Below are 22,059 nucleotides of genomic sequence, written 5' to 3' on the forward strand. Positions count from 1 at the left end.
TGATGTCGTGAGAACAATGCTGCAGAACTTTGAAAAGGACGGTAGTATGGCGGCCAGAAATCGTTACGCGGGCAGTGCACAAGCCAATAACCTTTGAAGTTGCTCCATCTGCAACACGCACAAGCTGTATAGGGGCAGGGGTAAGAACGTTTCGCAAGCGAGAACGGAGTTCTGGGCTCATGACAGAAACTTGCGCACCAGTATCAATGAGGGCTTGAACGGTTGTGCCATCCACGAGCACGGTGCGCCAATTACGGTGTGCACGAAGAGCTAGACGCGGATGTGAGATCGTGGTCCCTACTGCATCACCACCTCTAGACGCTGCAGCGCCTATTTTTCTGTCGGAGAGCGGCCATATGGATGAAAAGGACGGCGTTGGGGCGAACGGGACTGATGGTGGTGGGGGGAGGGTGATCGGTTGAGGCGTGAAGACTCGGAATCAGCGGCTGTGCTTGAAGGGTCGTGACGAGGTGGGAATGGACGAGAATGGTCATCGTAGATAGAGGAGGGTGGCAGGCGGGACCTTTGTGGCTGGAAACAACGATTTCGGCAATAACGGGCAATATTGCCGCTGCAGGAACAAGTAAAACAAATACGTCGGTTATCAGATGTGCGCCATTCGTCAGGATTGCGTCGACGCTGGGCAACATAGGCAGGTCGGACAGAATAAAAGTTGCGACGATCACGGTTATAAGCAATTCGGCCAGGCTAAACTGTGCGAACGTCGGTGTCATAAGGATGTCGACCAGGATAAACTGAGCGAACGTCGGCGACAGTGGGCGGGCTGACGGCAGCAACGGAGTTGAGTCTCAAAGTGGCGACCTCTTGGGGGACAACGGCCTGAATTAGGGGAACGTCCGGGTGGTGGCCGTCGGCCAAATGTAGCGCAAGGTAGCGGGAGCAATGGTCTCGAGTTCGCGGCGTACGATACGGGTTACATATTCAGTCGAAGTTGGCTGGTGTTGGGACGGCAAATCTTGACACGAAGAAGTCGGAGCAGTATCTGGAAGGCGGGCAAATGAGTGGGCTATGTGACGACTTTTGGCGTCTTCAAAACGGCGGCATTCTTTGATGATGGCGTCAACTGTGTTGCAATCTTTGAACACAAGCAGGTTGAATGCATCGTCTGCGATGCCCTTCACGATATGACCAACTTTGGCGGACTCCGACATGTTGTGATCTACTTGGTGGCAAAGGGCGAGGACGTCCTGAATGTAGGCCACGTATGACTCAGTAGCTGTCTGGAAACGGGTCTCGAGGGTTCGCTGCGCTGTAAGCTCTCGACCAAGGGGCTTTGCAAAGAGTTCGCGAAGCTTCCCTTTGCAAGTATCCCAACTGGTGAGCTGATCTTCATGAGTCTCGTAATAGGCGAGCGCAGTGCCCTCGAGGTAAAAAACATTCGCTAGCATGAGGGTGGGGTCCCAGCGATTATAGGTGCTCACACGTTCGTACTTGCGTATCCATTCGTCCACGTCCGTAGCGCCGGTACCAGTGAAACTGCCAGGATCGCGCGGGCGGGTGAGGATGACCGATGGCAAGGTCCCTGTTGGTGTGGGGACGGTATCTTGAGGCTTGTTTGGGCAGGAGAGAGAGAGAGAACTTCTATTCGTCCAACAGAGAGACTATCCCGCTCTTCGGGGGTTAGACCCGGAAGGTGGGACAGTCGCCTTAGTTGCAGGCTGGTAGTTCTTGGACTCCGGCGGCATCTTCGGCCAGTCGAACAATTTCTCTTTGGGCTCATGGGTCTGAGCTTCGCAGAAACGGCTCCCAGGCGTCTTTAGTTATATTTTTAGCCCTGCCCGGTAACTTTGCACATTTCCATATTATGTGATCTAGAGATCCACTTTCCTTACATAGTGAACATAGGTCTGATCGTATTTCTGGCCATATATGGTTGACAAGAACTGGGTTCGGGTATGTATTTTTCTGTAGATTTCTCCATACTACTACTGCTTCCTTTTTGCCTAACGTGGAGTCTGGTGGTGGTAGAACCCTCCTGCTCAGTCTGTAGTGCATTGTTATTTCGCTATAGTTAATCAGGTCCTCTTGTTTGCCTTGCTCCGGTGGCACTCCTCCAGCCCAGTGTGTGAGGTCTCGGGCTAGTTTGTGTGCCGCCTCGTTTCCGGGCCCGCCTGCGTGGGCTGGCGTTCAAGCAAGGGTGACGTCTCTTTCTATTCGCTTTTGATCGAGTATTCTACCCCTAATTTTTGCTATTACTCCAGCGGTGTAGCTCCTGATTGCGCTTTTGCTGTCACTGGCTATGTATTTTGCCTCGGTCTGAGCAAGAGCCAGTGCTATTGCAGCCTCTTCCGCTGTCTGTATCGATTTTGTTGTTATAGAAACTGCTGTAACCATTTCTTGCTTGACATTGAGTACGACTGCTTTCAATTTTCCTTTGCCGCAGTATGCAGCGTCTAGATATACAATTCTACCTGAATTTTCCGTCTCGAATCTCCGTGTCTGTGTTTCGGCCCTTTTCTCTCGTGTTTGCTTATTATATTTAGGGTGCATGGTCTTTGGTAATCGGGGGATATGGATCCGATTCCGGAGCTCCACTCTCATTTCCTGTGTCGTGTCTCAGTATTCCTTCGGTTGTATACCTATTTCCCTGAATATGTTCCTTCAACTCTTAGTTTTCTCTAGCCTTCTTTGTTGTGTACCTAGTGTTGCCTCAATTACTTCATCTAAAGTGTTGTGTATTCCCTGCATCATTAGCCTGTTCGTGGAGGTACCTGCCGGGAGATGTAGTGCTCTTTTAATGCATTTTCTGATCATGCTATTGATCCTGTCTTTTTCGGCCTTTTTGAGGTCTAAGTATGGCGTGGTATACCCGACCCTGCTTATTACGACAGCTTGTATGAGGCTTAATAGGTTACTTTCCTTAAGGCCTCCTTTTTTATTAGCTATTCTCCTTATAAGGATTGTCATTTGTAAGGCCTGTCCTTCCAGGTTCTTTATCATTTCTCTGTTGTACCCGTTCATTTGGAGGACCATTCCTAGCACCCTCATTTGCTCGACTTTCGGGACTGCTCGTCCCTCCACATCTATATTTACGTCCACTTGTTCTTTTTGCCTCAGGTGTTTCGGATTGCATATAAACAGCTCCGATTTTTCTGAGGAACATTTCATGCCCCTCTCTTTTGCATATTGTATGTGTTGTTTGCCGCCTCTTGCAATTTTTGTTCGATTCCAGCATCGCTGCCTTTGTTTATCCAAATAGTTATGTCATCCGCATATAGGCTAAATTTTATGTCTTCTATTTTCTTTAGCTTTTCTGGAAGTTCACGCATGGCTATGTTGAAAAGTGTGGGCGATAGCACCGCTCCTTGTGGCGTGCCCTTGCTCCCCAGTTCGAATATCTAAGATTCTATCCCCTGGTATCTTATTTTTGCTATTCGATCTGTTTGAAAATTTCTTACATATTCATACATTCTTTCCCCTACGTTTAGTTCTGTGAAGCCCTGCAGAATAGCATCGTATTTTACACTGTCAAATTCCTTCTTTAGGTCCAATCCTAAAATTATTTTACCATCTTTTGATCTTGATTTTTCTATATCATGGTGTATCCTGAGCATAATATCTTGCATACTAAGATGTTGTCTAAACCCTATCACCTCCCGGGGCCATAGCTCATTCTCCTCCATGTATCTGGTCAGCCTCCTCTAAATCACATGTTCTAAAAGTTTACCTAGACATCATGTGAGTGATAATGATCTCAAATTATCGACCGTCGGAGGCTTTGCGGGTTTGGGTATTAGCACTATCTCAGCAAATTTCCATTGCTCTGGTACTTCCTCTGTTTCCCAGCATTTCTGCATGAAATTAGTTAGCTCAACTACCGAGTCGTTATCCAAGTTCCTTAGCATCTTGTTCGTTATTCCATCCCGCCCTGGGGCCGATTTTGTATTTAGTGTAGGGATTTCTGCTACCACTTCAGCTACCGTTATGGGTGCATCTAGTCGCTGGTTTCGGTGTCCCTTGTAGGTTTTTAATTTATATTTCCTTACTTCCCCGATGTATTTAAGTTCTTTAAGGAAGTCATCATCGCTGCCTCCATGATGGTGCCTAGCTTTATCAACTTAATGGAAGTTTGCGTTTTAGTTTTCTCTGGGTCTAGCAGGTGTCGCATTATACTCCATGTCTTAGCCGTACCCATTTCGTTTTTCATTTGATTGCACCTGTCTCCCCAGTTTTGCTCGTATAGGTTTTGTGCGTGGCCTTCTATTTCTTTGTTAAGCTTCGCCATTTTTCTTCTAAGACACCTGTTCCATTTTTGTTTCTTAAGTCTTTTTTCGAAACTCTGCTTGGCTTCCCACATGTGCAATAGCCGGCTGTCCACCACCTCTGAAGCATCCTCCCCCTGAACAATTTTGGTGCGCTTTTGGACGTCTCGTTTAAGCCTGTTACACCACTCCTCGATATTGTTTATGGGTGGAATTTCCTCGGCGTTTCTCCAGTCTCTTAACGTGTCCGACTCAGTGATTTTGCTTTTCTTGATTTTTCGCGCTTTCGGCCCTCCTTCTATATTAATTACTATGATATAATGGTCGCTGCCTAGGTTTAATTCCACGTTGTACCACTCTAGACCTTCTATGTTCTTTGAAAGTGTGAGGTCCGGAGACGTGTCCTTACTGACACTATTTGCTATCCTCGTCGGGCTGTCTGGGTTGTTATTCAATGTGAAGCCTTGCTCCTGAATATCTTCCCGTAGTTGCCTGCCTTTGGAGCATTGTCTACTGTAACGCCATGCTTGATGTGCATTGAAGCCACCTACTATGAGTAGCTGTTGCCCTCCGCATATATTTTTAGCGTTTTTTTATTAATGCACGGAATCTGATCTTTTTCTGCTTTGGCGAGCTGTAGCTGTTGAATATGAAAATATTAGGCTCTGAGATGCTCCAGGCTAATACCTCCACGAACACGTGTTCTATGTCCATAGATCCTATGTCGTCCTCCAGAGCTGCCACATTTCGTTTTACTAACGTTGTCACCCTCGTTCTGTCTCCTTTGTAAATATGGAAAGCTTGGTATCCTTCCAATTTCCCAGGACCCCCTGTTTCCTGCAGCGCTATTGCGAGAGGTTGGTTTTCTAATTGTTTAAGATGCATGCTGTAGCACTGGCCTCTTTCTCCTAAAACCTCTGCAATTCCATTGCCAGATTTGATTGCTAATATTCTTCGTTCTGTCCATCTTGAAGCTGAAGTATCGCGTCCTCTGCTTTTTGCTGCCACCCTTTGTTGGCTGCCAACTCCACCTGTATTAGGCTAATATTCTCTGCCTGCTTTTTATCCCTTCCTTTATCTTCTGAATCTGTGCATTTATTTGTGCATGCATTTGGTTCATAAAATCTGTGAAGTTTGTGATCACACTCTCTAGCTTCGGGAAGCAATTTTCCAATCATGTGACCCTAGTTTCCAGGTCTTGCGAAAACCCCGTGTCATTGCTTTTGCGTTTCGCCGGCGGCGGTTGTATAGGTCTCATATCCCTGTCACTATTAGCTCCCTCCTCGTTTCCTGCTACGTTCCTGCTACAGCTGTGAGTTATTGCGTCTGAGCTTGTGCCTGCATTGGATTCTGCTGTTTTTCAAGTCTTCGTATGGTTCTGTTTTGTTTTTCTATTATCTTTTGCATTTCCTCGATTTGCCTCATTAACCTATCTATTTTCTCATCCTCACTATTCCCCTTACCTGGTTGCGACCCTTCTGCGAAGCTGATGCTTTTCTCTCCCGGCGCCTTGTATCTTCCCCATGGGTTGCTGGTTTGCTTGGGGTTGGCTGCGTCCTTGGTCTTTTGTTTGGTTTGCTGTCGGCAACTGGAGCTGCTTCTTCCCCTCGGTTGACTCTTGTCTCTTGACTTGCTTCTCCCTCTGGCTTGATCTCCTCCCCTTGCGGTTTCTCTCGAGTTGTGCCCTCCACTTCCCTCCCCGAGTCTTGAGAAAGAATCCTCTCTGAATCTGTACTCGGATCCGTTTTTGTGGATCAGCTCTTGGCTCCATTCTTGTTCTTGCCTCCTTCGTTCTTCCATCTCCATGATTTTCTCCCAGCGCCGCTCCTTGACAATATATAGCGTACGGCAGATGGAATTGCATTTGCTGTCTCCTAGGATGTGTCCCTTGCCGCACATCTGACATACTGGTTCGCACCTGTGGTCATCCGGTGGGTTTTCCTTTCCGCATCCCCTACATTTGCTGCTCTTCGGATCCGGGCATACGTCCGCTCTGTGTCCCATTCTTCTGCATGCATAACTTACCTCGTACTTTTTCTTGTATGGCCAGCATTTTACTGGAGCTCCCCCGAAAATGATCCATCTTGGAACCTCTTCTTGGGCGAACATTATCATCACAACCTTAGATTCTTCCCTTGTCTTCTGACTCCGTACATTTCCGGATTATCTACTCTCTTCAGTCTTATCATCATGTCTTCTTCCGTGCAGAATACCGGGATGTCGTATATGACGCCCTTGCCGCATGTCTCCGGTGTTGTGGGATACGCCGTAACCTCCGTGTCCTCCCCGTTGACCTTCAGTTTTTTTCAGGCTGAGATATTTCAATCTCCAGCTTTCGCTTGTCTTTGCTATAAGAATCATCTGTTGCTTCAGGTTTGGCGAGACAAAGTATTTGTCTCCTTCCTCTTTCGGATTTATACCCGCCGCCAGCTTGACTATGTCACCCAATGCCAGCGTTCCGCGTGTCATGAGCTTCGCTAGGCCTCCACGCGGCCTTATGATGATCTTTTCCGTTGCTATTGGAATTCGAACGTACTGTTTTTTCACCGAGTTCACGGCCATTTTCATTCCCTTCTGCTTGGTTCGCACTTTCTCTTTTTCTTCCTGTCGACGCGCTTCCTCCAAGCGCATAGTACGAGCCTTATAGTTGACGAACCACTGGTTTGACACCTCGAGTTCCTCGGGTTTTGTATTTTCTCCTTCTACGACGATTTCCATTTTATTATTGTGGTTCCAGGTGTTGTGCGCACTTCGCCTGCGCAGCAGCGCTAGCTGCTGCCGGCTCACTATGCCTCTTTAGGGTTAGCCTCCCCCGTAGTTGGAAACTACAATCTTTCCAAAAAAGGCGGAAAAAGGTTCACTTGCCCAGAAACTTGGTGTCTTCGTGATCCTCGTGACTTCCGCAGTTCAATGCATCAAATATTCGAGGTTGATGGCACAATTTATCGCTGATATCAGTGCCGAAACACGGAACTCATGCCAGTGCGTCCGTTCACCTCAAGTGCTGAGAGCGCCCCTTTGGGAAGGAAAGCAGGCGGCGCTGCGGCGTTCCGTCGTGCGGAGGCTAACGCCGGAATCAACTGCAGTACCTCCACCAAGATGTTACCTGGAAACTCGATGTTTTTACAGTATATTTACAGCACAGTTAGAACTGCCACATCAGCGAGCAGTAACACGGAACCAGTCCCACTTCATCCATAGAGTTTCTTACTCTTACCTAGAGGGAAAGCTGTGCTGCCGTCTATGGGAGTGTACATGGAGTTTCCAGACGGCCAGTTCAGCCACCATGGGCGCTCAAAGCATCATGGGCCGGGAGCTACCGAGTGCAGAACTACAGCTTTTGGCCAAAACTAATGCAAAGATAAAAGTTGTTCTACAGTAAATAATGTCCTATCATTCAATATTAAGACTATAAATTGCAAAAAGGAAAAGAAAGAGCATGTCAGTGTGAGATTTATCCAATATAAGCGATGGCTCTTTCTCCTATTGGCTTAGTTTTGAGCAGCACAAATACCCATATTTTGCACTTAATAGGCACACTTTGAAAGGAAAGAAACGTTTTGGAAATATATATGGTTGCGCAATCACTTAAGGAAGTTTTTACTGGCATTTCGGAAAACAGAAACCTTTTGTTGGCGACGTCTGCTTTTGCGCCTTCGCTACTATGGCTTTCGCGGTCTATGTACGCACCTTCATATTGATACAAACTATAGTCAACGACGAAGCCGAGACAGTCAGTGGCTAGTTGACGTAGACGATGAAGTGGTTGCCAGTTGACGTAGACGACGAAGTTGGTTGCCTGGAACCGCGCTCAGACCGCTGCTTGGACCGCTTTCGGACTTCGGCAGTCTTCTAGGCTCAGGGTGTTGCCTGGACGTTTGACGCAATACCCGTTAGTCTGGTGGAGTGCGCTGGGTACGCTTTCGCACGTTTACACGCTTCACGACGGATCTGACGCCGGTCCACCAGCGACTCAGTCGCCGCGGCCGCGGACAGTCGCCTGAGGTTGGGCCCCTCTCCACCCCTACGAGGATCACGCAGCCGCAACTCTCGAGCCACCTCGACATGGCCACTGATCCCAGGCTCTCAGCTCCGATCCTTTGCCACCCGCCACGAACACCACCATCTTTTCACGGCGATGTCTTCGAAGACGCTGGGGATTGGCTGGCTACCTTCGAGCGAGTGGCTCGGTACAACGGCTGGAGTGACGAGCGAAAGCTCAATAATGTTTACTTCGCCCTAGAAGAGTCTGCGCGTACGTGGTTCAAAAACCACGAGGACGCCCTTACCACCTGGCAAGCCTTTTGCCATGAACTTCTGATCACCTTCCCCAACGCCGATCGCCGCGAGAAAGCTGAAGCTGCACTTCAGTCCAGAAACCAGCGGCCAAATGAAAGCGTACGCATGTTCTGTGACGACATGACCCGTCTTTTCCAGCGCGCAGACCCCAGTATGAAAGAGGAGACGAAGCTTCGCCACTTCATGCGTGGAGTTAAGCAGGAGCTGTTTGCGGGCCTCGTTCGCAGTCCACCGCGTACCGTTGCTTAATTCCTCGAGGAAGCAACGACCATGGAAAAAACGCTTCAACAACGGGCCCGGCAGTAAAACCGAGGTGTCAGCAGCCTGGCCCCAGATGTTTTTTCGTCGTGCCATGGAGACGGTGCGGACGACATACGTGACCTCATTCGGTCGGCTGTTCGAGAGGAGCTCCAACGTTTCCGTCTGCCTCAGAGTGCGCCAGTGATATCACTGACCGAAGTCGTCAGAGATGAAGTACGCAAGGCTGCTCGTGAATTCTCGGTCACCAACGTACTGCAGTGCGTCGATGAAACGCACACATTCATTGCTCTTCAGTCAGCTGCCTACGATCCTGTCGCTACCATGCCTCCACGGGTCGACGACTAACGAACGTACGCGTTCGTTGCAACGTCAAGCAGCTGCCTGTGGTCCTATTGACCCGACACCGGTGGTTAGCCACATCAGTCCGTATGACGCATCGGCTCAAGGTTTGGTGCCTGTTACACGCCCTCGCAAGTCGGTCGTGTAGCGTACGCGGGACCGCAGGCCAATCTGCTACCACTGCGGGGAGGCCGGCCACCTTTACCGTGCATGCCCGTATCGCCGAGTGGGACTTCGCGGCTTCGGACCCGATGCGCCCTGTCCACGGAACGGCGAACGGCCACTCGAAATAGAAGCTCACCTGTCGGCCAGTCAGAGGCCTGGGAGATACAGGCGCTATGACGCAGGATCGTCATCACCGCTGCGGTACCGTTCCCCAAGTCCTCGCAGAGACCCCAGCAATAGCGAGCGGCGTTCTCCCAGTCCACACCGGGAAAACTAATGCAAGCGGTCTCCGGAGGCAGGGCCGCTGCTGTCGGAAAAATTGAAGATCCTCCGGCGCCGATACACCGATACGCTGATTTCTCAAAGGGGCAGGGTAGCGACAGCACCCGACGCGCTACTTCTGATTTGTGCGTGACACTTGACGGAACTGACACGATCGCGTTACTTCGCACCGGTGCAGACTATTCAGTGATGATGCACGCCTTCGCTAAGGAATTGAGCAAAGTTGTGACGCCATGGTTGGGCCCTAGCATTCGCACGGCTGGAGGTCACCTCCTTAGCCCGGCCGGAAGGTGCACAGCCCGAATTAGCATCCGGGGTTTCGTCTACGTCGGGGAATTCGTTGTCTTGCATGAATGTTCGAGATATTTGATTCTGGGGCTCGACTTTCTGCAGGCAAACGGTGATGTGATCGACCTACATGAGGCACGAGTCACATTCTCGACCAAACGGGCAGTGGCACGCTTAGACACCCGCGATCCCTGTAGCCATGCTCTGCGTATTGTGAGGATGATGTCACGGTGCCACCACGGTGAAGTGTCGTAATGCGCGTGCAGAATGACCTATTTCATGACTTTGAGGGCAAGGCGGAGGGTCATATTCCGCTGCTGCTTGAGAGGGGTCTCATTGTTGCCCGAGGCCTCGTCCACCTACGGGATGGCTGCACTACCATTCTGCTCACCAACTTTTAGAACTAATTTCAGCACCTCGTCAAAGGCACGGTGATCTCCTTCCTCCAAGACGTTGCGGAGTGTCCACATTTGTGCACCGTGGAAGAAGCCCTTCAAGACGACACTAGACCTCGTCACGTTCTGCCACCTGTCGAAATAAACGCCGAGTTATCGCCGGCTCAGAAGGATCTGCTTTCGGCTGTCTTGGCAGATTTTGCAGACCGCTTCGCAACGTCTTCCAAAGTGGGCCTAACTCCGGTCGCCAAGCACCGTATAATAACAGACGAGACCACGCGCCCCGTATGCCAACGCCCATACCGCGTTTCTCCAACGGAACGAGCAGCGATTCAGAGACAGGTCACCGAAATGCTTTCCGACGATGTCATTCAGCCGTCTACAAGCCCGTGGGCTTCGCCGGTTGTTCTCGTCAGAAAGAAGGACAATACTCTGCGGTTCTGTGTCGATTACAGAAAACTTAATCTCGGCACTAAAAAGGACGTTTACCCACTTCCCCGCATAGACGACTCACTCGATCGACTAGTGGGTACTGGCAAACAGAAGTGGATGAGAGAGACCGGAAGAAGACGGCTTTCGTGACACCCGATGGCTTGTATGAGTTTAAGGTGCTACCGTTTGGCCTATGTTCGGCACCGGCCACGTTCCAACGCATGATGGACGCCGTTCTGTCCAGTTTGAAGTGGCAGTCGTGTTTGGTTTAACTGGACGATGTCGTCATATTTTCGACCACCTTCGACCAACACCTAGAAAGGTTACGCCTTGTGTCAAAAGCTCTCCGAGAGGGGTCCAAGCAGCGGTCTGAGCGCGGTTCCAGGCAACCAACTTCGTTGTCTACGTCAACTAGCAACCACTTCATCGTCTACGTCAACTAGCCACTGATTGTCTCGGCTTCATCGTCGACTATAGTTTGTATCAATATGATGATGATGACGAAAAAGAAACAACGTAGTAACGCCACTCCACGTACCCGAGAAAAACCGACTCTCCCGCAACAAGTAGCACACCGGCCCATGATTCTTAGCGCGCCCATGGTGGCTGAAGTGCAGCGCTCTCAGCTTTCCCTCTAGTTAGTGTAAGGACCTCTATGACTTCATCACCTTGTCCCTTCCGCGAGGCAAGAGGACACACTTCGTCGTCGTCATCGCGTAGCAATATGCTTCACTTATCATTATCCGCAGTTTATTAAACTGGTGTCTCTTTCTGGCATTTAGCAATTCTCTCTTTAAAACTAAATGATGTATTCCATTCATTAGGATTGTGCTGTGTCTTATGCATAACAACAGTATTACGTCATATTGTAAAACAAACCGAAACTTCCTGGCATACCATGAGAGTGTCAAAAAATAAATAGAAATAATTTACGACTTCTATACGTCGTGGACTAAGGCATCATGCATAGCTATCACGGAAGGAATAGGCGGATGTGTTCTTGCTTTTATACAATCAAAATGGGACAATTGTACAGCTACTTATGGCTGAAGCTTAAAATTATTTTTACTCGGAATATTTTTCTGCCATCTTTTAGCTGTGGACATCTTTTTGCGCAATAGGGCAAATGAGATGTATCTTTACAAAAACTGCTGTAGGCGGTGCCATAAGCGAGAGTACTATCATTGCATTTGGAATACGTAGCATGGCTGCTGAATGGACGGCGGTTTTTGTAAACTCATGAGATCTCTTGTCTTGTTCAAATTTGTACGAGCTGTCAATATACGCGACACTTTACAGGGGCCGTTGGGCATAAAACGTTCGTTGTGCAATAGAATTGGGAAAACGGATTGAAAGGCGAGCTGTAAATGTGTCAGACACATCCTCCGGCGGCGACATGCGGTGTCACAAGGTTTGATTTCGGATGAGGGGGGAAAAGAGTCAAGTTCTACAGGGCGTGGCCAATAGTGACCATCTCGAGGGACAGTGTGTCAGGACGGGAAGGATATGTGCTAGGGGTATCGATTTTTGGAGATAGGAGATTAAGATGGCAGAGAGCTAATCCTCAGAATCCTCGGTGATCCTCATAGGCATAACTCGTCTATTCCACTCTCTATGTGCCGAAGTAGGGACAACGGCGTCCCGCAGCCATGTGACAACAGCCGCAATGGAGAAGCGGTAGCATACTAGCTGGGATGGTGCGTTTAGACGTGCTGAGGAGAGGTAGGAAGAATAGCCCCCTTAGACAGTTTGACTGATTTGACGGGTAATGGAAAGCCGAAGAGAGACGGAGAAAAATCGAAATGTGGTAAGAAGAAAAAAAGCGCGTAGCAAACAGCCTAGTAAAAGACCTGACGATCGGGAGGTTATGAGCAGCCTCGATAATGGGATACTGGCGCCATCTCGAGGGTTGAGCGAAGTCCGTGCGATGGTAAAGAAGAAGGTGGTAAAGAAGACAGAAGTAATATCAGTATTAAATATTCTTTCAGCTACATTAGCGCGTGCACTCGGTACAAATCTCTTCAACAAATAAAATTCTTTTAAAATAAGTGTTACTAATGAACGCATCAAAAAGCACCCTAAAGCTATATCACTGAACCACAGAAGTGTCCCGTCACCTACCTTAGTGTCTCAGAAGTGCTACGCTAGGGAGCGGCTAGCTACGGAGTAGAACGGAGTGGCAGCTGCGTCATACACAATCCGGCGAGAGACTTTTTGGGAGCAGGTTAAGCAGGACGATCGCACTCTTTCACGGGTGCTTCACGTGTTCAATGTATAAGGTATAACGACGTAGCTCACCGCAGGCGTTTTTGAGGAAGGCAGTGGAGCCGCTGCAGATGGCCCTCCCTTTGGACATTATAACGACATGATCTGCGATGGCCTCTGCTTCGTCCATGTCGTGCGAAGATAGCAACAATGTCCTGTCCTTGGCCATGCTTTGCAAGGTATCCCAAATGTGGCGTCGTGTCTCGGGGTCTAAGCCCGTCGTAGGCTCATCAAGGATGAGAAGCTGGAGGTAAGAGTAAGAGTTCGGTAATTGGAACAGTGGTTGCTTTTCAGTTTGCTAAAATAAAGTCAGAAAATGGTGGTAGTATCTTCTAAATTATTTAAGAAATAGTGCTTTACATAACGATGAATATTTACTGCGCATTTCGTTCTGCGAAGCACAATGTTTGTGGGTGCCTTTACAAATGCACCGAAAATATGCTAGTTAAAGCGATAACGCTGTCAAGCTATTTCCTGCGACTGTTTTTTGTACTGAAGTGAGAAATTCTTATAACATACTATCGAGAAGTGTCACATGTGACGTATTACATTAGATGGTTTGGTTTGGTTTGTGGGGTACGTTTAACGTCCCAAAACAACTAAGGCTATGAGAGACGCCGTAGTGGAGGACTCCGGAAATTTCGACCACCTGGGGTTCTTTAACGTGAACTGACATCGCACAGCATACGGGCGCCTTGCTTTTCGCCTCCATCGAAAAGCTGCCGCCGAGGCCGGGATTTGATCCCGCGGCCCGCCGGGGTGGCGCAGTGGTTACGGCACTCGACTACTGTATTACATTAGAGGTTAAGAACTATTTTACCGAATGTTGCAATGCTGCTGCTGAAACCCGAAAGCCATCAGGCTTGGAAAAACAAACGATTAATTACCACTAGAACCAATGACTTTTCGCTTGCTAAAAATCCGTTAATGAGCAGCACAATAAAATGAGCCTCATGCGAATACCTCATTTCATGAGGTAACCTGAAACCAGAGATAACACTACTTCTAAAATTGGTTATTTTACGCAAAACGTTTACGCAAAAATTTTAAGAAAATACACTCGTAGCGTTTACTACTTCTACCATTACCGAAGTGTATTTTTCCGCATCTTTTGCGACATTGAGTTTAGTACTACGCATTTTCTATCAATCAAAAGAAGTCTTACGAACATGACCATAGCTGTGACAAACTCCTTTTTACGGACGGTGTGTGCTTGTAAATTTCATCATTATTGAGCAAAAGCATTTACAAAGCATTCCTTGATTACGAAATACCATTTGACTCCGTGAAAACATCGGCGGTTTTCCAGGCATAGCGAGAACAGGGTGCAGAGAAGCCGCAAGTGAGAGTATTTCTTTTGGTTTTTTTTTTCTGGTTGTCACTTTCACTGTACGAACAGCGTGTTGATGTGTGTCTTTTAATCCATTTTTTGGTGGCAGGTTGACACCGGGATGATTTTTTAATTTCTTAGGTGTTCCTCTTGTTAAGCTGGTTTTTCTTTTCTCCTGTGTGTTTATTATTTAACAATGCATGTAATCCCACTCCTGCCTAAGGCCTTCTGTGAAGGCTGGATTTCTGAAGCAAATAACTAAATAAAGGATATATTTAGTGGCTGCACATCAACCATAGTTCTAGATAAAAAAGTTAAAAAAATTCTATAAAGAAAGGTGAAGGCAAGGAAGCACGATCTCCCCAGTAATGTTCAGTTTGCTAGAGGAAGTATTCAGACTTGGCATGTGAGCAGTTAAGGATAACCTTAGATGGAGAATACCTCAATAATCTGCGATTCGCTGCTGAAATTGCCTTGCTAAGTAACTCAGGGGATGAACTGCAAATAATGATTGATGACCTAGACAGAAAACGTAGAAACGTAGGCTTGAAAATCAATATGCAGCATACTAAGATAATGTTCAACAGCCTCACGAAGGAACAGCAGTTTACGTTAGGTAGCCAAGCGCTGGAAGAAGTAAGCGAATATGTCTGTTTAGGACACGTAGTAACCGCAGATCCGGACCATGAAAGGGAAAAAGCAAGAAGAATAAATTGGGATTAAGCGCATTTGGCAAGTGCTTGCAGATTATGGCTAGCAGCTTACCGGTATGGCTCAAGAGGAAAATATACAACAGTTGCATTTTACCTGTACACACCTATGGGGCTGAAGCGTGAAGGCTAACGAAGAATGTTCTTTTTAAGCTGAGGACAGCGCAAAGGGCTATGGAACCAAAAATAGTAGGTATAACGATCAGAGATAGAAAGCGTGCAGAGTGGGCAAGAGAAATAACTCAAGTTACTGACATTTTAGTGGAAATAGAGAAGAAATGGGCATGGGCAGCGCATGTAGTGCAAACAGAGATAACCGATGTTCACTTACGGTAAGAAACTTGATTCCAAAAGAAGGAAAGCATGCAGAGGGCAGCAGAACGTTAGTTGGGGAGATAAGATTAAGGTTGCAGGGGTAAAGTAGATGCAGCTAGCACAGGACCGGGTTAATTGGAGGAGTATGGAAGAGGCTTTTTACTGAAGTGGGTCAAGTCTGGCTGTTGAAGATAATGATATTGATGATGATGATCCCGTTTTAGAGAACATCGCTTATACACCCTTTCACTGTCGAGGGCCGTCGGAGTCGGTGCCATGACAAACGTTGTTGGAATACCCGACCGAGAGTTATGAGTCAAAGGGTATTTTCTAAAAGAGCAAGAAGACCTAGGAGCACAAGAAGAGGATAGAGTCGGATTGTTTGGTTCATATTGGAAGAGAACGACGGAACACACGCTTACAGACGAGTCAGTCAAAACGAAACAAAAGATCAAAGCGTTGTTCCAATCCCACGAGCCACTTGTCGTTCGCTCATTGGACACCAGAGATAGTTTATTAGAAAAGGACAAAGAGTAAGATGGAGTCCAAATACAGACTCCTCCCGAAACACTGTTTCGCGGGTAGAGAAAGTTCCGGAAATAGCGATATAAATGAACAGCTCCATCCGGACAAAAAGTTTTGATTAAAAGTTATTAAATAAAGCGGGCATTGCTACTCAGTGACCCAAAGCCGAGGGAGCGGAGCCGTGGAGACCCCACGTATCTCCCCTGTGAAGTAGCGGAAAGAAAAGGTTATGGCGGAAGGGGAAGTAGGAATGAGAAAAGGGTATGGGAACTTGGCGGGGAATGTCGGCAGCATAGACTTTTGACTAGCTGACAGTTGGCATCGAGCTCCCTTCTGGGTCTCTATAAAGGGCGAGCACTCAGCCGAATTGCGGCCCTAGCCCCAAGATCATTTCACCACTAGAAGGCGCTTGCCATTCCCTTCATTGTAATGTTGATGCAGGCGCAGCAACTGTTCCTGAAGCTCTGGGGTTTAGAGATACCAGTGGCCGGGTGAATAGATCGGCGGTGGATCTAGCAAAAAACGACTGGAAGATTGGTGGCTTAAAAGCAGAAAGCCGACATAATGTTAGTGATGTAGAAACAAAAATTTATTAAATTGAATGCTGGTTTAGTTAATCAATTTAAATCAATAATGAAGATATAAGGAGAAAAATGAGCATGATAGCTACTGCTACCACCCCGTTTAAAAGGGGACGCTCCTATAGTCCATCCATCCATCTTGCATCCATCCATCCACGAAGCCGCTTTTGTGGTTCCCGTCCCCCAAGCCCGGTTCCTCCACCCCGACTCTACTTGAGATACCATAGAGGTGAACTTCACTTAGCGTTCATTCCTACGTCAAGGTACTAGGCAAATGGTCAGACCTTAATATGGCGCTCACTGATGGATACTCTTCCCCGAAGTTCGCCAGACATTGCATGAAGGATGGTATATCATGCAGGCGAGAGCAGCAGATCCTGACGTCCCACCCGTTGCTACACACTAGCAGAGGACAGTGGGCACAGTTCAAGACAAGTTACCCTATAGGAGTGGTGCCTGAAATGGCAAAAATTGTGCTTCTCCGAATGACCGCATCACCGCACTGAGGTCGAGTTTACTGCAGCTACGGACTGTGCTGAAACCTGTGAGCGCGTAATTTAACCGCGCTTTCTCCGAATCTAGAGCTGCTCCCGTTTCGTTAATGAAACGCTGTTCTATAGTAACATGATCGAGAAAAATGTATCAGCAGCAAATTTGACCAATATCACGTAAGCTATGGGCAGCATGCCTGAACGTCGGCAACCGTTCGTATGCATAGCGGGTTACGCTAACGTCAAGGAGGCTGAAGAAACGACTGATCTGAATCGATTGGGGAAGCAATATCTGGGCACGAGGTTGGCGGCTCAGCTCACGCACCAAGTGTTTCTTTCGACATAATCCGCTTTACCATATTCACTCGGCTGCACTTTTGTGTGAAAAAATATCTGAGATGGGGAAACACAGAAACTGCAGCATTCTTAAGATGACCAGTTGCGCATAATGTATATAAATATGTGATTGTAATTTTATAGGCGAATTAATTGACAAATATATTTTTCTACAAGGGTTTACAACGAGTTTCTTGTTTCTTGTTTTTGTTAGGTCCTCCATTTCAGAGCGCAAATAATAATCGCATACAATGATGTTAACGTGATGTTATATCATGCAAATTCCGACCATGATTAGTATAATATACTGCTTAAGCTCTAAACTTTACATTCACTACAAAGACTGCACTGATTTCTCGTGCAGTTGAAGTTACACGTTTTATTCAGAATTAGGTAAATTGTATGAAGCACCAGCACTGTCACACACTGTATTTGCAACGAATGAGCATGTGGCTAAATTAAAATGTTGTACGAGCTCTGGCTAGCAGTATGATCGGCGTAATCAGAATTAAAACCACGAAATTAATCTGTGCAGTCTACAAAAATCGGCGCAGTAAAGAAACATAGCAACATTCATTTTTATTCAACAACTTTCCATTAAACCGTCAGGTATTGCAGATTGCTTTCCCGCTACGTCTAGCGCTGCCTACGTGCGTAACTTGCGCTAAATGAAGAACTTCATTGGAGATCATTTACGACTGGTCCACCAGCCATTACTCCCTTCATAACAGGTACAAGAATCAAAGCAACGTATACACAACTACTCGTGCCCGTGCATAGCCTTAGGCTGGAGAAGCAAGAAGGTACAGTTAAGTCAATGGTATCGCCATCTCTCTCATACGAGACATGACCTGCGAGTGGCAACGTACACCGGTGAGTCCATTGGCCCTCTATACTATCATAGATACACCATATCTCTCTGGCTCCCCACTACGGCTCTCTCTCCTCCAATTTTATTTCGCTATGCAAAAAACATCCCCGGAGAGCAGCGCTCAAATTGCGCATTAGGGATTGTTATAATTGTTTTCAGAATTTATTTCTGTCAGAAAACCTATCTCCTGTCAGAAAACACTAACACTGACAGCTGGCTGAACGAAGCGGATAGGGGCTGAATTTTTTTTGCGTTGACTGAGGAATGGTTAGAAGAGGAAGACACACGTTGGAAATTAGCCCCACAAAATAGATGGAAGAGTACTTAGATTGCAAAAATGCATTGTGTTCGTGCATAATGAACAAATCAAAAAGCTGTCAAAATGCTAATGTACCGACTGGGGTTATTTTTCACTTCAAATGCAGGTTTGTAAACAATTTTCGTCCATACCATTTTTTCAATGACAAATACAGGAAGAAGGGTGAATAACTTGTAGTGTAGTGATTGGATGAATAGTAGGCGAAGATCACATATGGCAACGCGAGGTTCCAGTCTTGGCGATCAGGTGATACATAGATAACATGTCCGTTGTGCCCTCTTGAAGCGCCCAGTAAGGCTGTTGGTTGAGGGTTGGTAAGCGGTCGCGAGCTTAAGCTTTGTAGGACATGTACGCAGGATGCCTTCAATACCTCGGGACAAAAATTTGCGACCACGTTCTGTTATTGGGAGGAGGGGGCGCCTTGATTAATAATGACGCTGTGTTAGAGAAAATCAGTGAGCTCCGTAGCGGATATCGTGGGTTTAGCTTGTGTGATGGTGTAGCGTGTCGCATAATTGGTTAGCACCTCAATCCTATTGGGCCGTAACCGTGACGTTACAAAAGAGCCAAGAAAGTCCAACCTAATACTATAAATGGTTCCAGGGCACGTCAATACGTTGAAGACTAGCTGGTGGCTTCGATGATTTCTTCCTATGCTGACACGTGTCGCAAGATGTGATGTAGCGCCAAATGCTGCAGTTTGGTGAAGGCCAAAAAAACGTTGCTGCACCCGTTCTTACGTGCGAGACACACCGAGGGGGCCAGTTGTTGGCAGGTCGTTAAGTTCTTTTATCCCCTTCATGGATCACTGCCTTGTCGTGGCGGAGGGGCTTGCCAAACTCGATGAAGTCGTGAGCTCTGCTGTTTAGGGCCACCCAAGATAGACAGGCCACGGCAGAGATTTCAGAGAGTTCTGACAAAATGTGATTCACTGGAGAAGGTAACGGCAACCCACTCCAGTATTTGCTGCCAAGAAAACCCTATGACCAGTCGCAATAGCATTACTGATATGGCGCCGGAAGATGAGCCCCCAGGTTGGAGGGCGTACCACATGTTACTGGGGATGAACAAAGGGCGTTTCCTAATAGCTCCAGGACAAATGAAGTGGCTGGGCTAAAGCCAAAAGGACGCTCAGTCGTGGATGTGTCCGGAAGCGACCGGAAAGTCCGATAATGTAAGAAGATATATAACATAGCAAAACGGAATATAAGATCTATGACGCAAGGTAAACTGGATGTCGTCAAGCGAGAAATGGACAGATTGAACAGTGATATCTTGGGTATCAGCAAGCTCAAGAGGACCGGAATGGGAGAATTTATTTCCGGCGACCATTATGTCTTCTATTGCGGGCACAAATTCAGGAGAATGAATGGGGTCGCTCTCATAGTAAACAGAAGAATGGGCAAAGCAGTGCAAGGGTAGAACCCCAAAAATGACCGAATGATTTCACTTCGGATCCAAGGTCACCGTTTCAACATAAAAGTTATCCCAGTCTATGCACCAACCACTACTGCTGAAGAAGCGTACGTTGAGAGATTTTTATGCTGACCTGCAATGCCTTTTAGACTGCACTCCATCATTACACGTCCTTTTTTTCATAGGAGACTGGAACGCTAAGGTGAGGAGTGAAGAAATATCCGGAATTACAGGCAAGTTCGGTCTTGGTGAGGCAAATGAAGCTGGGCAGAGGCTAGTAGAGTTTTGTCAAGAAACCAACCTGACCATAGCGAATACTCAATTTCAACAGCACAAAAGGCGCATGTACACGTGGACTTCACCGGATGGTCTGTACAGGAATCAGATTGATTATATTCTTTGCCGGTAGAGATGTAGAAGCGCTATACAAGCAGTCAAAACAAGGCCTAGGCCGATTGTGGCACCGATCATCAGCTTCCTGTTGCCAAATTTAGGTTTCGATTGAGGAAAGCGAAGAAAACTAGGTCTTTCAGGTATGCTCTGGATCAAATTCCATCAGAATATGCTGTGGAAGTGAGGAATCGATTTCAAGAATTAGATCTAGAAGGTAGAGAGCCTGAAGAGACGTGGACTGATGTTCGTGATATGATTCAAGAAGTTGCTACTAAGGAAGTTCCAAAGAAAAATGAAATTCAGGAAAGCAAACTGGATATTTGAAAAGGTTTTCAAATAGTTGAGGAAAGGGGGATGGCAAAAGTTATGGGCAAAAGAGAAAGATACAAGGTTCTCAATGTGGATTCTCAGAAAATAGCAAGGAGAGATAAGAATGCCTTCCTGAACACACAGTGCCAAGCAGTTGAGGACAACAGCCAACTGAGGAACACAAGAGCTCTGCATAAGACAATCAAATATATCAAAGGAAGCTTCTGTGCTACGGTAGGTGTGATAAAGGACAAACGAGGCAGGGACCTCACTGAAGCCTAAGAGATAAAGAAGAGGTGGCAGGAATACACAGAACTGTACAAGAAGGACCCGGATGTGCAAACCCAACGTAAGACGCTTGTGATTACTGATCTCGAGCAGGGCATCCTGAAGAGTGAAGTTGAATGGGCCTTAGCCAGCCTTGCTAAGAACAAAGCTAGCGGAATTGATGGCATTCCAGCTGAGTTGCCTCAAAACCTCAACCATGATGCTGTTAACGTTCTGTATACATTATGTCAGCGAATTTGGACAACCCTGCAGTGGCGACAGGATTAAAGGAGGTCAGTTTACATCCCCATTCCAAAAAAAGGCAGTGCCAAAGATTGTTCCAACAACCGCACGATCGCGCTTATTTCGCATGCTAGCAAGGTGATGTTGAAAATCCTCCAAGGTAGGCTGCAGCAGTATGTTGATCGGGAGATTCCAGACGCGCAAGCTGGGTTTCGCAAAGACAGAGGAACTAGAGACCAGATTGCCAACTTTTGTTTGATCATGGAAAAAGCAAGAGAGTTCCAGACACTCATTTACTTTTGCTTTATTGATTATGCGAAAGCGTTTGACTGCGTAGATCACAGCAGATTGAGGCAAGCTCTCCAAGAAATGGGAGTTCCAATTCACCTCATCTGTCTCCTCAGGAACCTGTATGAAGGGCAAGAGGCCAAAGTCAGAACTGGGCATGGTCCTACTGATTGGTTTCCGATTAAGAAAAGAGTGATACAAGGCTGCATACTGTCGCCCTGCCTATTTAACCTATATGCTAAGGGCATCATGAGGAAAGCCGGTCTGGACGTGTCTTCAGCTGGAGTGCGGATTGCTGGAAAACGTATCAACTACCTTAGATATGCGGCTGATACCACTTTAATGGCAGAAACTGATGTGGAACTCAAGAGACTTCTGATGCGCGTACAAGAAGAGTGAGCAGTTTGGGCTTAAACTGAACATTAAAAAGACAAAGATCACGGTGCCTTGCCCTATCAAGTCCTGGAGCATCAAGGGACAAGAAGTGGAAGCTGTGACAGATTTTTTCTTCTTGGACTCCATGATTACCTCAGAAGGAGACTGCAGCCATGAAATTAGGAGACGCCTGCTTCTGGGAAAGAGAGCCATGGCTAGCCTGGACCGCCTAGTAAAGAGCAGAGACATTGGACCGCCAACCAAGATCCGTATAACTCGTGCTATGGTTTTTCCAGTTGTGATATATGGATGCGAGAGTTGGACTGTGAAGAAGGCTGACC

At 47.2% G+C, this 22,059-nt stretch overlaps 1 protein-coding gene across 1 annotated transcript; it reads right to left on the reverse strand.

Annotated features, from left to right (window-relative positions):
- Window positions 1-845: 845 nt before the first annotated feature.
- LOC146193811 (uncharacterized) lies at window positions 846-13,118 on the reverse strand. The gene is made up of 2 exons (XM_084600612.1): window positions 12,983-13,118; window positions 846-1,543 (listed from the first exon to the last, which is right to left on the reverse strand). The coding sequence occupies exons 1-2, from the start codon at window positions 13,116-13,118 to the stop codon at window positions 846-848; spliced, it is 834 nt and encodes a 277-aa protein (XP_084456738.1).
- Window positions 13,119-22,059: the final 8,941 nt, after the last annotated feature.

This window comes from Amblyomma maculatum, chromosome 4 (assembly GCF_055883805.1).
Source record: "Amblyomma maculatum isolate TAMU_Amacu chromosome 4, ASM5588380v1, whole genome shotgun sequence".
NCBI classification, from domain to species: domain Eukaryota; kingdom Metazoa; phylum Arthropoda; class Arachnida; order Ixodida; family Ixodidae; genus Amblyomma; species Amblyomma maculatum.